The 12,496-nt window shown below is 38.5% G+C and overlaps 5 protein-coding genes across 8 annotated transcripts; 2 read left to right on the plus strand and 3 right to left on the minus strand.

Moving 5' to 3' along the window:
• Nucleotides 1-492: 492 nt before the first annotated feature.
• On the minus strand, nt 493-2,141 carry LOC17878933 (fructose-bisphosphate aldolase 7, cytosolic). Its single transcript, XM_006285313.2, has 4 exons — nt 2,071-2,141; nt 1,749-2,002; nt 1,191-1,619; nt 493-1,012 (listed from the first exon to the last, which is right to left on the minus strand). The coding sequence occupies exons 1-4, from the start codon at nt 2,096-2,098 to the stop codon at nt 647-649; spliced, it is 1,077 nt and encodes a 358-aa protein (XP_006285375.1). The 5' UTR covers nt 2,099-2,141; the 3' UTR covers nt 493-646.
• Nucleotides 2,142-2,316: 175 nt separating this feature from the next.
• Nucleotides 2,317-6,496, minus strand: LOC17880489 (uridine kinase-like protein 4). 3 transcript variants are annotated; one of them, XM_006282531.2, is made up of 16 exons: nt 6,400-6,496; nt 6,246-6,327; nt 5,600-5,769; nt 5,407-5,498; nt 5,083-5,152; nt 4,852-4,964; nt 4,571-4,667; nt 4,292-4,371; nt 3,914-4,108; nt 3,749-3,832; nt 3,598-3,658; nt 3,417-3,477; nt 3,222-3,315; nt 3,077-3,149; nt 2,895-2,977; nt 2,317-2,786 (listed from the first exon to the last, which is right to left on the minus strand). In XM_006282531.2, the coding sequence occupies exons 3-16, from the start codon at nt 5,754-5,756 to the stop codon at nt 2,637-2,639; spliced, it is 1,410 nt and encodes a 469-aa protein (XP_006282593.1). In that variant the 5' UTR covers nt 5,757-5,769; nt 6,246-6,327; nt 6,400-6,496; the 3' UTR covers nt 2,317-2,636. The 3 variants fall into 3 exon arrangements, with proteins under 3 accessions (XP_006282593.1, XP_023633667.1, XP_023633668.1); XM_023777899.1 differs by having other exon boundaries at nt 3,077-3,315; XM_023777900.1 differs by having other exon boundaries at nt 3,077-3,315; nt 6,246-6,286; nt 6,400-6,451.
• Nucleotides 6,497-6,724: 228 nt separating this feature from the next.
• Nucleotides 6,725-9,518, plus strand: LOC17880055 (sufE-like protein 1, chloroplastic/mitochondrial). 2 transcript variants are annotated; one of them, XR_002832733.1, is made up of 3 exons: nt 6,725-7,972; nt 9,248-9,355; nt 9,426-9,518. XR_002832733.1 is itself a non-coding variant. In XM_023777903.1 (2 exons), exon 1 carries the CDS (start codon nt 6,836-6,838, stop codon nt 7,946-7,948), a length of 1,113 nt encoding a protein of 370 aa, XP_023633671.1. In that variant the 5' UTR covers nt 6,725-6,835; the 3' UTR covers nt 7,949-7,972; nt 8,254-8,807. The 2 variants fall into 2 exon arrangements, 1 of the variants encoding a protein (XP_023633671.1); XM_023777903.1 differs by lacking the exons at nt 9,248-9,355; nt 9,426-9,518 and adding an exon at nt 8,254-8,807.
• On the minus strand, nt 8,834-10,371 carry LOC17880379 (NDR1/HIN1-like protein 10). Its single transcript, XM_006285903.2, has one exon. It carries the CDS (start codon nt 10,036-10,038, stop codon nt 9,226-9,228), a length of 813 nt encoding a protein of 270 aa, XP_006285965.1. The 5' UTR covers nt 10,039-10,371; the 3' UTR covers nt 8,834-9,225.
• Nucleotides 10,372-11,406: 1,035 nt separating this feature from the next.
• LOC17878791 (uncharacterized protein At4g26485) lies at nt 11,407-12,306 on the plus strand. The gene is made up of 3 exons (XM_006285678.1): nt 11,407-11,629; nt 11,741-11,945; nt 12,033-12,306. Exons 1-3 carry the CDS (start codon nt 11,407-11,409, stop codon nt 12,304-12,306), a joined length of 702 nt encoding a protein of 233 aa, XP_006285740.1.
• Nucleotides 12,307-12,496: the final 190 nt, after the last annotated feature.

The following is a 12,496-nucleotide window of genomic DNA, read 5'->3' on the forward strand; positions in this document are numbered from 1 at the left end:
TACAGAGATAATGTTTACTTGCAAAATCCTTACTCACTGTTCGTCCAAGTTTAACCATCAATTCCAGTATTTTTTAACGAAACTGGTTATTTTGTTTCAACTTTCAAGTCAATCTCTTGAAATGCTTATATATGATAGAAGTTTTTTTAAAAATGTTTTGTAATCTTTTTATTGAACCCATTGGTGCTCAAATTACATTGAAGGCTTGAACTATATAACGAATTTACTCTCAACTCACAAATTTATACTTTCTAATCTAATCTTATTATACTACTACAATACAAGTCCACAGAGTAAACTCAACTTACAAAATATATATATTGTTAAGCTCAAGTTAGCCCAACCTAGAATTAGGCCTATACTCATAACAAATTTTGGACTTTTCTAAGACCAGTCCCATACAATGAAATACATTTTTTCCTTTACCAGTTTTACTTTTCTGGTTGGCTAAATCAAAATCTTTTATAATGTTATTTAATCAACTCTGCCGGATTAACTAACATCTAGAGTTTGACAGTAAATGGATATAAAACAATGATTACTATTAGTTTGCAAATTGAACATTTAAATAGTTAAACTCCCACGAAACATTTGACATATAATACTCAAAACCACATCAAAAGCGAACACCCGTTCTCAAACGATCCTAGTACCTGTATCCTATGATCGGATCCAACGACTCAGAGGTGGCGGAGTCACCAGAAGTACCGGTGTATTTCCCGAGGGTAGCGTCCGAGTTAGCCTTGCACCTAATCAGGAACTTGGCCTGAGCTTTGGCTACGTTTTCGGTCTTACCGGCCCAAGTCTTGAGAGCGCTTTGCTGGAGAGCTCCGCCGAAAGAAAAAGTGAGCGTCCATGGCTTCAACACATCAAGCTTGTTCATTGCGTTTAGATTTAGTGTCGCTTGCTCTTCGCGCTGCACGCCTGAGAGGAACACGATTCCCGGAACAGCTGGTCGGACTGTGCGGCGCAGAGCAGTCACCGTGTATTCCGCGATTACTTCTGGTGCAAGCTGTTAGAAGTACAATTTAAGCGTTTTGTAGCAAATTAACGTTGCATTTCGAAGTATATATGTCTTTGTGATTCATTTGATTGTGGTTCCCAAAAGAGCGGGCATGCAAATCTTTAAAAAACTCAATCAAACCGCTCTAAACCAAACTTTGGTTTGACTATTATTTCAGTTTCAATACCTTTGGGCTGTCGAAGCCGGGGGTGACCATGTTAGGTTTAAGCAGGATGCCTTCGAGGAGGACATGATGGTCGTTCAAGGCCTTGAACACGGCAGCAAGAACCATCTCGGTCACCGCCGCACATTTCTTGATGTCGTGGCTCCCACGGGTCAGCACTTCTGGCTCGACGATCGGGACAAGTCCATTCTCCTGGCAGATGATGGCATAGCGGGCTAGCCCCTTGACGTTCTCTTGGAAAGAGAGCTCGCTTGGCTCGGTGGCCCCAATGTTGAAGAATGCACGCCATTTAGCAAACCGGGCTCCTGCCTTGTAATACTCCTGGCAACGTGCACCAAGCGAGTCTAGACCCTGAGCAGTGGTCTCGCCGTTGGTCCCTGCTAGATCAACCAAACCCTTGTCCACTTTGATTCCAGGGATCACACCGTTCTCCTGATTCAACGAAAAAATCCAAACTGAAACCGAAAGTTGTATTTGAGTAACGTCAAGAGCTTCAAATCAGCTACTCTTGAACCCAATGATTAAAGACTAGAGCTGGAGTTATCTTTTCCTAGGACGGACCATGAGGAGATCCACGAAGGGTTTGCCATCAGAGGTTTTCTGATAGAGGGTTTCCTCAAATAGTATAACACCAGAGAGGCAAGGGTAACTGCCAGGGGAAGTGAAGAGGAGCTGGCGGTAAGCTTGCCGGTTGGACTCACTGTTCTCAACATTGATGTTGGCGAATCGTTTCCCAATGGTTTCTGTGCTCTCGTCTGCGGCCAAAATGCCTTTTCCCGGTGTTGCAATGTACTTGGCCGTCTTGATCAGCTCATCTGAACTCAGAAAGCACATAGATATGAGAAGCTGAAGTTATTGGAACATGAAGAGTTGTTAAACGTACCTGCGTATTTGCCGACAAAAGCAGACATGGTAGCTTATTGAGTGCGAGAGATGTGGAGAGGAGAAAATGAGTGATTGCTTTTACACTATCAAATCCCCAATAACATGGACATGTGGAGAGGAGAAAGAGATGGGTACAGAACAAAAACAGTGTTCTGTATAGTCCATTCCCTACACACATTTCACGTGTGTGCATCCAAACTTACAAACACAAACAAGAGATATTTTTTTGGATGTAGAAGCCAAATGATGTACTATGCTTATGGAGTTCAACAGTTCCAATAATATTTATATATGGTACAAAAGATTTGCAGATAGAGTATCAAGAGTTCCAAGGATAGCTATATATGGTACAACAAATCCCAAGTCCCAGGTTCGATCAACCCCTCATGTGGGAATTTATAAGTAAATCAAAACTGTTCCCAAGAACTTGAGAGGGTTTTAATGGGAAAACCAACACAGTTAAAGGTGATTCCTTTGATAGTTTGTGTAGCCGTTGTAGTGGATAGGATGGTGAATACATCAGGACATGGCAGGGACAAACTAATGCGGCAAGACTACAATGGTCTAGTCATCGTCTGTGCCAAAATATCTGTCCCCAAACTCGCCCATACCAGGAATAACACGAAACTCTTCATTTAACCCATTTTCGATTTCAGATGTCACTATCTTTATTCTCGGAAATTTTTGGCAGACCACATGAACACCTTGAGGTGCCTGATTGAACACAGATATAAAAAATCTCAGTCCAGCAGCATTCTTGTGGATAATAGTTTGTAATCAAGAGGGGTGTTAGTGATATGAAAAGGATCTGCGTTAGCTTACAGAGATAAGGTTTAGAAATATGATGTTTCCCTCGGGTACACCCTTGCTGATAAGGAGCTTGATAGCTTGAACCGCTGAGTTTCCTGAAAATATGTTCAATTTCAGTGTCAATAAGCACTTCAAGGAATTAAAGTGTTTTTTTTTTTTTGTAAAATTGTTGAAGAAGTCTACGGTTTAATTACCTGTACCGAGAATAGGATCCAACAATAGGACGTGCCTCTCCGAGATATCATTTGGCAATTTCTCATAGACAAGCTGCAAAGTGATTCTGACATCAAACAGTGAAAAAATAGAACAACTAGACTTCAATTGGGGTGAATCATTTACCTGTTGACCATTGTCGCCTTCTCTGTGGATTAGGATCTTCCCAATCTTGATACCTTTGCAACATGCTCGCAATGCATTCTCCATGCTCTCGCCACTAGCATTAGTTCCAAAACCATCACGTTGGTGAGACAGTGGAATATGCATGAATGTGGAAATTTCTCTTGAATAAACTAAAGCTAGTAAATAGGAAAGTACCTCCTAATCACAGAGACACCACATAACCGTTTACAGAAATCCACACCAGAATATACACACCCTGAGACAGGTAACCGAGTTATCTATGATTTATTAGTCATCGCGTTTAACCACTACATCTATACATAATAATCTTGTGATTCACGAACAACATTGCAAAAATTTAAATCATTAAGCTTACCGGTAGGAGTAATAACTTGCTTTTCAGTAAAAGGCAGATGTCCAAGACCATGTTCTACAACCTGATCAATGTAAAGAAAAAAATCAACTAACCCAAATGAGACGTGACAGAAAATTTGCTCAACCATTTGAATGAGCTTTACTAGTCCTACCAGTCGAATCAATCGATCAGAATAGAAGACAAAATCATGTTTGGTTGTCTGAGAATCTCGTATAAGGGTGTGCATCCCTCTTATCTGCAAGAAAAAACAATTTTTTAGTGGCAAACAAAAGTCTTGTTTGGTAGTTAAAAGAATGTTACTAGTTAGATGAGATACCTGAAATGTCGAGTGTATAACATAGAGATTAGGATATATTTTACAGAGATCATGTTGACCCAGCTTAGTGCAAATATGTTGCACAATTAAGTCAATAGCTACGTGATTATCCCCACCACGGGGGATTATAATATCTGCATATTTCTTCGTTGGGAGAATGAAGTCATCAAAAGCAGGCTTCACAAACTTTGAATACTGCATCAAAGGGTTGACATCATATAAGATATGGGCAGAAAACATATACATCTGAAATTTTCAAAATTCTAGGGGTGAAACACATACGGATCAGAGCAATAATATAATCTAATGCAAGTGGTAATCCATTTCTTGTTGTTCTTGAAAATAATATATGCAGTAACAATACTAACAAAAGCTAACCTGGTCAAGTACTGCGCCGATATCCCTACCATTCTGGACAGTATCTCTTTTTATCCTTCTTGCCAAACGAACGTCAGCATCTACGCAGAAAAAAATGCAAAGTGAACCAGCTGAGTTGCTAACCTAACAAATTTAGAACATTTCTTTTAAAAGTAAGAAATTGTTCCTTCATGTGAAATGTTACTAGCAGGAAAAAGCCAGGTGAATCTATAAAAAGGGGAATGGGGTGTTGTAGAAACAAGAGTTTACAGTAATTGTGATGGAGAAGAGGTAATTTACCTGTGCATACAAAAATCTTCATGTTCATCAATTTTCTGACACGTGGATCATGGAATAGAAGTATCCCTTCAAGGATGATTACATCCGTAGGATTTACCTGCACAATGTTGTTCAAAATGAGAGCATAAGATAAGAAAATATATATGTCCTGCTAGATTTCGAACCAGATTAAAGCAAGTGATGACATCTAAGATATTTATTACATAATAAAATCAATGAAAAAGGCGTCTCAAGGTCATAAGCATCAATGAACAATATGATTATGAGAGGGAAGATGGTACCCTTCTGAAAACACTGCTCCTGTAAGTTTTGAAATCATATTTTGGAATATCTACAGCTTGCCCTTGCCTCAATTTCTCCATACAAGACAACAAATGCTCTGTGTCAAATGCGTCTACAGAAACATTAATAATTCATTAGAATCCAAGATAAAATAGTTTACGGAGGAGATTACAGCATGCAGTGACAAGAGTAGATTACAGCATGCAGTGACAACCCAAATGTATTCTCACCTGGATGGTCAAAGTTATATTCATGAACTTTAGCAAGTTCTTCTTCAGTCAGATTATGATAGAACGAGTCCTGCCAAAGTATTTATCATCAGATATTTAGTCAGAGCAATTTTTGATTGGTTACATGCACTGAACAGATGGTCACAAGGTTGAACCATGTTAAACTTCAGTCATATACACGTTGTTTTTTTAGAAGGTAATATTCTCCTTTTAGATCTATAAATTGTGTGGGATTCAATAGACATCATATAAATTCAAAACACAGATAAGACCGATGGATATCACTTTGCATTAAGAAAATTCAGCATAACAAAACAAAATTACCAGGTTAATAAGTACAACACGCTGATCATGCAGTTGCTGGATTATCATATCACAAACAGTAGTCTTTCCCGATGCTGCGCCTCCAGCAACACCTAACCATTAAAACGCAAGTCACAGTCCGTCAAGATTTTCTTCATCCACGACTGGTATACTCAGCAAAAAAAATTACAGCATTGTGAAAAGTAGAAGTGACCTATAACAAAAGGCTGTCTTTGGATATCATCTGATGCAGAAGTGGTATCCTTAAGTGCTGTAGGTTCCAACCCATTCATGTGCCCATTTACGTGGAAACCAGAAAAATGAACACCTGAGGCGGCTTCTATCATGTCAACAACAGACTTGGAACCCATCCCGAAGACAATTCTGGACATTGAACATAGGTGAAAGCTATATCAAAAGTCTTAATCTCTTATCACACTAATGGCTAAGCAAAGCAGCAATGTTGGTATGCTTATTGCTGCTACCAATAGCAAATATGCAATTTAACATGTAAAAATCCAAATTCACTGTTCTTATTACAATGTGAATACAAGCCCATACTATCCAACAAAAGAGAGAACAAAAAGAGTGAAATTTTACAGCTGCAACCAGAACTGATGAAGAAGCTGGATTAGCAATGTGAATTCAATTTCTATTTCCATAGATCAACAAAATGCAAGAACAATCCGAAAAGAAAAAAAGAAGAAGCTAAACCCTCAGGCCTCGAGTTATCCACTGAAGAAAAACCAAAACTTGGAACCAGAAACGCAAAATGATTGAGCATCTCGAGGTGTTTACACATAACATAGAAACAGATCGTTCAAAAGAGAAACAAAAGCATAATGAGATTCGAAAGTTACCCAGATTCAGCTTGGGTCTGAAGAGGAGGATCTCAGGAAATCTTCAAATAAAAGAAGCAAAAAAAGGAGATGCAGTTTATCTCTGGAAGTAGAAACAATAGAATCTTAGAGAAGAAAGGGACAGACTTTAATTAACATTATTAAATTAGCTTACATTGGGAAAAGCTGGATTCGGACATGATTGATTTGATATATATTTAATTGGCGGAGCGTGTTTGAGCTGACGAACGCGAGAGAACGATGAACTTATATTACGAAGACGAAGCTTGCATATTATTATTATATTAGGTATAAAATAAATAAAAATCTAGATATCTTTTATTTTTTTTTCCTTTGTGTGAAAAAGAGTCGTATACTTTTATAATTGTTCAAAATCAACCCTACAAAGTGATTTAGATCTGAGTCAGCACCAACTCCGGTACATTCCCGGTTTAATATCTGAAATCCGAATTACATGGTTAAACAACTCAATTGACCCAGAAAGAAAAAAAGAAGTGGAAGAGGGGACTGTGGTTAGTTGATTTGGGAATATTCGCGACTCTGTTTCCATCTCCGTCTCTCTCGCTCTCTCCAAGTTTCAAGTTCGACTTATGGCTGCAGCGATGTCTTCTACTTGTTGCGCTTCTTCGCTTCGTCTTGTCCCCATCAAACAAACCTTTTTTTGTTCTGTTCAATTTCCGGCCAAGTCCCTGATTAAGCGACCGCTAAAACCGTCGGAACTCCCTTCGTTTCGTCGGACGATCGTCACGTTCCAGAAAATTTCAACCAGAACCGTTCCTCCACCATCAGCTGCATCTTCATCATCTCCGTCGGATTCTGGAAACTTGGAAGAGCTTCCTCCGAAGCTACAAGAGATCGTCAAGCTATTCCAATCGGTACAATTGCCCAAGGCTAAATACGAGCAGCTTCTTTTCTACGGGAAGAATCTTAAACCTCTCGATTCTCAATTCAAGACGAGGGAGAATAAAGTTGAAGGATGCGTTTCCCAGGTTTGGGTTAGGGCTTTCTTCGATGAGCAACGCAACGTTGTCTATGAAGCTGATTCTGATTCCCTTCTCACTAAAGGGTTAGCTGCTCTTTTAGTCCAGGGTTTATCTGGAAGACCTGTGCCTGAGATTTTGAGGCTTACACCTGATTTCGCTGTTCTTCTCGGTTTGCAGCAGAGTCTGTCTCCTTCTAGAAACAATGGATTCCTTAATATGCTTAAGTTGATGCAGAAAAAAGCTCTTCTTTTGGAAGTCAAAGGTGAGGAGGATTCAAGTTCTGGAGAGAGTTCAGAATTCAGCTTCGTACCTACACCTGAAACAAACGGTGGAGCAAGTGTTGTTGACAAGGATACGGAGTCCCAGCCTAGTTTAGTTGAGGATTTAGGAACACAAGAGATTGAAGATTCTGTCAGTGGGTCAGATGCTATTGCTTTAGGGAGTAGAGGGGTGAGGATAAGAGAGACACTGGAGAAGGAGTTAAATCCTGTTGAGTTAAAAGTTGATGATGTTTCCTACCAGCACGCAGGACATGCCGCTGTTAGAGGTAGTGCTGGTTATGATGGGGAAACACATTTCAACTTGCGAATAGTTTCGGATGCTTTCCAAGGTAAAAGCTTGGTCAAGAGGCATAGGCTGATTTATGACTTGTTGCAAGAGGAGTTAAAGAGCGGCTTACATGCTCTCTCTATCGTGGCGAAGACTCCTGCTGAGGTTTGAAGGTGAAGCAATGGAAGAAGTCAGGTCCATATTCTTTTTCTTCTTTAGGTTCATTTGCTTTGGCTTTTTGTTCTTTGGACCTTAATAATGTTGAGGCTTAAGAGATTGATCCGGAGGGTCATGTTATATCTATCGATTCTCTAAATGAGAGATATATATTGATTGTACCAAAAGATTGAATCTTTATGGAGGATATTTTATATCTGATGCTTTTACCACATGATTAGCAGTTTTCAAACTGAATTCCCTTTATCTTGCGAGCATCAAGGACTTCTTCTTTTTTTGCTATGGTTTCTGGATATTAGGTTTTGACTGATGTCTACGCTTTGAGAGTTCTCAAGGGATGAATAGGATCAGCGAATGCTCAAGCTTGTTCTCCATATGGCTAATTATGAATCGTTAGGATCACATCACCTTGGGAAAGTAGAATGGAATTAAGGGAGCAACGTGGTATTTTCATGTTCACCATTAGACATGTCAAGTTTCTTGTTCATTTCTCATTCTTCTTGATACTCAAAGTTGGTATTGTCTAATCAATTGATACTAGTTAGTTTGAGGGACTGCAGAAAAAAGAAAGAGATTTGGTTGCTTTACTTCTTTCTTTCTGAAAGTAGTTTCAGATGATCCCTGTTTCAGTCCACCGTTAGACATGTGATGTTTCTTAAAGCCCCATTAGGTGAGACTTGTGGGGTATTTTATATACAATCAGCTTTACATGTCTGTCTATGAAACCAGTTGTGGTTTTAGCCAACCAATTTCTGCTTAACTTTTCTCTCCCTGAGACCATTGTATCTCATATCAAAACTTTCCTGGAGAAAATATTAATTTTAGTTGGGATTTTGAATTTTAAAATCCTCTATGAAAGCATATGCTAGAAGGGTAAGCTTCCTCTTTATTATCTTGTGCGTTTTTGAATACATTAAGTCCTAAAGGGAACCAACTTAGGAATCTAATGCTTGTACCTCGTGTGCTTTTGGTCTTAAATCTTTTCTCTGGTGGTTCAGGTATGTTGAACTGTATTAAAATTGGACACTGTTCTTGGCACTTTGTCTAATGGATCAATTATGAATCTGTTGCATAGAAAGATAATATCTTTCCAGTTTCTTTATCTTGGAAATAGTACAAAGTCCGATCTCTGTTCTTGGATAGAGTTTACTAGGTCTTGTTCTTTTATACAATTTGCGGGTAAGCAAATGGAGATATAGTTACAGAATAAGCCGAAGCTAGAGACTATGAAGATGACTATTGACTCAGAGAACCATTCCATATTGTCTTCTTCATTGTTTCTTTGTCGTGCAGCTACGAGATATCAGGATTCCGGTTGGCGGACCGGTCATCTGAAGTTGGCACCTCCCGTGCAGCAGATAAGAGTAATGAATCATTCCAAAATGAGCTCTGACGTTGAAGGTACCTCTAATTTCATATTCTATCTTGTTGTTTTGCACCTGTCTCCTGAGTTCCACCGCGTGGTTTACAGGCAAGCATACCAAACTAGAGATCAAACGGATTGGTTCCAACCTCGTCTCGCGCTTTTTCTGCGAGAATGGCTGGACCACTTGCTCTGCAATCAATCTATTGAAGAAGAAGAGCTCAATCACAAGCTTCTCAAACCTCACGTCAATCTTCTTATTAGGGTTGGTGAAATTAACCAGCATGGACAAATCGCCATTGAAAAATACAGGAGAGTCAAAGTAGATGGTGTGTAGGTTTGCGTTGGGGATGTCGAAAACAGGGGTTCTTGGTCTTATCGCAAGAAACACAATCAGAGTCGCAATCCCAAAGAAGATAAGTAGAAGGCTGAACACAAGGCATAAACCGGCAACACACCATATCCACAGACTAGTCCTGCTACTCCGCGGCTGCCAGAGGATCACCGCATCTTTCCTCGGCTCTACATCGAGACTGTTGAATCTAACCGTTGCTGCTGGCTTTGTCAAGACCACTTGGTTAACTGGAGTTGATAGTGTGCTTCGTGGTGTCCTCCATGGAGTGGTTCTTGGAGTATACCATACAGAAGATGGTGTGTCCCATGGCGGCGTTTCAGACGGTTGCAACTGCGGTGGAGGAGGAAGAGGAGGTAGATTTGGCATGGGTTATGTGATCAATGAAAGGAAAATTGAAAATTTGTTATGGTTATGTGTTTAATAGGAAAAATAATACAAGATTAAAGTTATGTTTTTGTTGTGTGAAAAAAAAATAAAAAGAAGCGAAAGCGAGAGTTTGGCTTTGGGGAAAAGAAGAAGGGAGCTTTTGCATAATGGGGTTTGGTTTTGTAATGAGTGGGACCATGCGTGTCGTTTTGAAGAACTAGTAAAGCAAATCTCGGTGGGTTTAAAGTTTGAAAACTACATGCGTTTCTTTTAAGTTTTTCCTTTTTCTTTTTCTCTTCTTCTTCTTAAGTCTTAACAAGTGGCTTTTCCTAACTAAACCTGAGATTATTATTATTATATTATTTAAATAAAGAGTTTTGATTGATTACAGGAGACAGAATACAGATACTTGTGATTGAACTACTCAAAAGTAAATACTTGTTGATATAATAAATCTTCCAGTCTATATGGAATTACCAATCAGCTAGCATACCAGAATATTAACTTTTAGTCTAGGACTTATTAGTTGACATTTTAATATTTAAACTTACATATGAAAAGATATACAAGTTTAAATGCTGTATGTTTTTAATAAAGTGTTAGATGCATGCATGCCTGCCTATGCTACTATACTAAAACAACGTTTTTGATACGAAAAATTTATAGGTTTTTAATTAAGGAGCAATATTTGACTATCATATTATAAACTATGATTTTGGATAGAAAACTTATGATGATAATACTTAAAAGAAAAAAGGTAGAATGAAGAGAGAATTATATATTCTTCACGTTGCTTTTAGATTTAGTCTAAGGTTTGAAAAATTAGCTTTATCTTTGGGGTTGTATGAACTATGAAGATAATCGAAATGAATTTGTTCCTTAGGTAAGTGTGCTTCTTTTATCTTCAAACACTTTTTTTGGGTAGTTGTAATATTTGTGGTCAGTTGCGGATCCATAAAATAACTTCAGCACTAAGAAAAAGCTTTTCTCCTGTGGAAAGAAGTCATAATCGTTCCATTTTTGTCTTTTGACAATGGTTTTGGTTCTCTTTGTAGTTTCATCATTTCAATCTCCTGGATCTTTTTGTATTGGCGATAACTTGATTTAACTTAATTTAACGGTAAAATGACCAAGATATTTTCAACTTATTTTATAGTGAATAAACTCGTTAAAGGTCTAAAGGTAATGATTTCAACTTTCAAATATGATATTTAGGATCATAATTGTAAGAATAAATGAATGTGAAGCGGTTTTATTATTACAAGAAAAGGGTATATGAAAGGGTAAGTAATAAACTTCGATTTATAAAACCGGCACAGAACTCTAAGAGCCGAATGAAAATACAACAATGAACTTGAAAGCAACGCTATGTGTTGTGACTCTATGAGTGTATGTGTGCGTGTATATATATATGGTTTAGAGAATAAGAAGTCTTCAGATAAAATTGATATTTCAGAAAAATGGGTAAGACACTACAGTAGCAAACACAAAATCCTTCTTGTTGGAGAAGGAGACTTCTCATTCTCACTATGTCTAGCTTCAGCTTTTGGATCGGCCATTAACATTACCGCGACCTCTCTCGATTCAGACGGTATGTAAAACCCATTTCTTATATGAACATATATAATATAAATCTGTCGCCAGCTAAAATTTTACATCCAGATGAACTGATTACTTGAATCAACAAAATGTTACATTGTAGATGAACTGTGCGTAAAATATATGGACGCAATGGATAACATAAGCAAACTGAAGAGATACGGGTGCGATATTCAGCATGAGGTTGACGTGCACACAATGAGCTTCGATAATAGTTTGAGCTTGCAACGCTATGACCGCATTGTCTTCAATTTCCCTCACGTAGGGTCTCGTTTCTTTGGTCGTGAATGTTTATCTAGGGCCATCGAGTAACTGAATACACACTCTTTTCATTTTCTTCTTTTACGATAAAGTTATGGACCGATGTAATGATAAAACGCTGCGGTTTGAATCAGGAGCCACAAAGAGTTAGTGAGGGGTTTTCTTGAGAACGCTAAGGAAATGTTGAAAGAGGACGGGGAGATCCATATCACACACAAGACAACGTATCCATTTAGCGACTGGGGGATAAAGAAGCTGGGGAAAGGAGAAGGTTTGAAGCTGGCTAAGACATCGAAGTTCGAGCTGAGTCATTATCCGGGTTATATCAACAAGAGAGGGAGTGGACGTAGGAGTGACGATTACTTCCCCGTTGGTGAATGTTCTACTTACATGTTTATCCAATCTTAATGTCACTTTCGCTTTGTTTTGGGTATATATTATGATAACTACGTAGTTTAACTTTTTTGGTCCGAGCCACTCCAAAACCAAGATCGCTTTCGTGAATTACTTTTTCTATTTTTTTTGGCCAGCTAGTAAACTATTTTGTGTTGATAAAGGTTTCATCATGTTCGTGTAACCATGTGATGTGAATGTCTAT

The sequence above is a fragment of the Capsella rubella genome, unplaced genomic scaffold (genome assembly GCF_000375325.1).
Source record: "Capsella rubella cultivar Monte Gargano unplaced genomic scaffold, Caprub1_0 scaffold_7, whole genome shotgun sequence".
Lineage (NCBI taxonomy): Eukaryota > Viridiplantae > Streptophyta > Magnoliopsida > Brassicales > Brassicaceae > Capsella > Capsella rubella.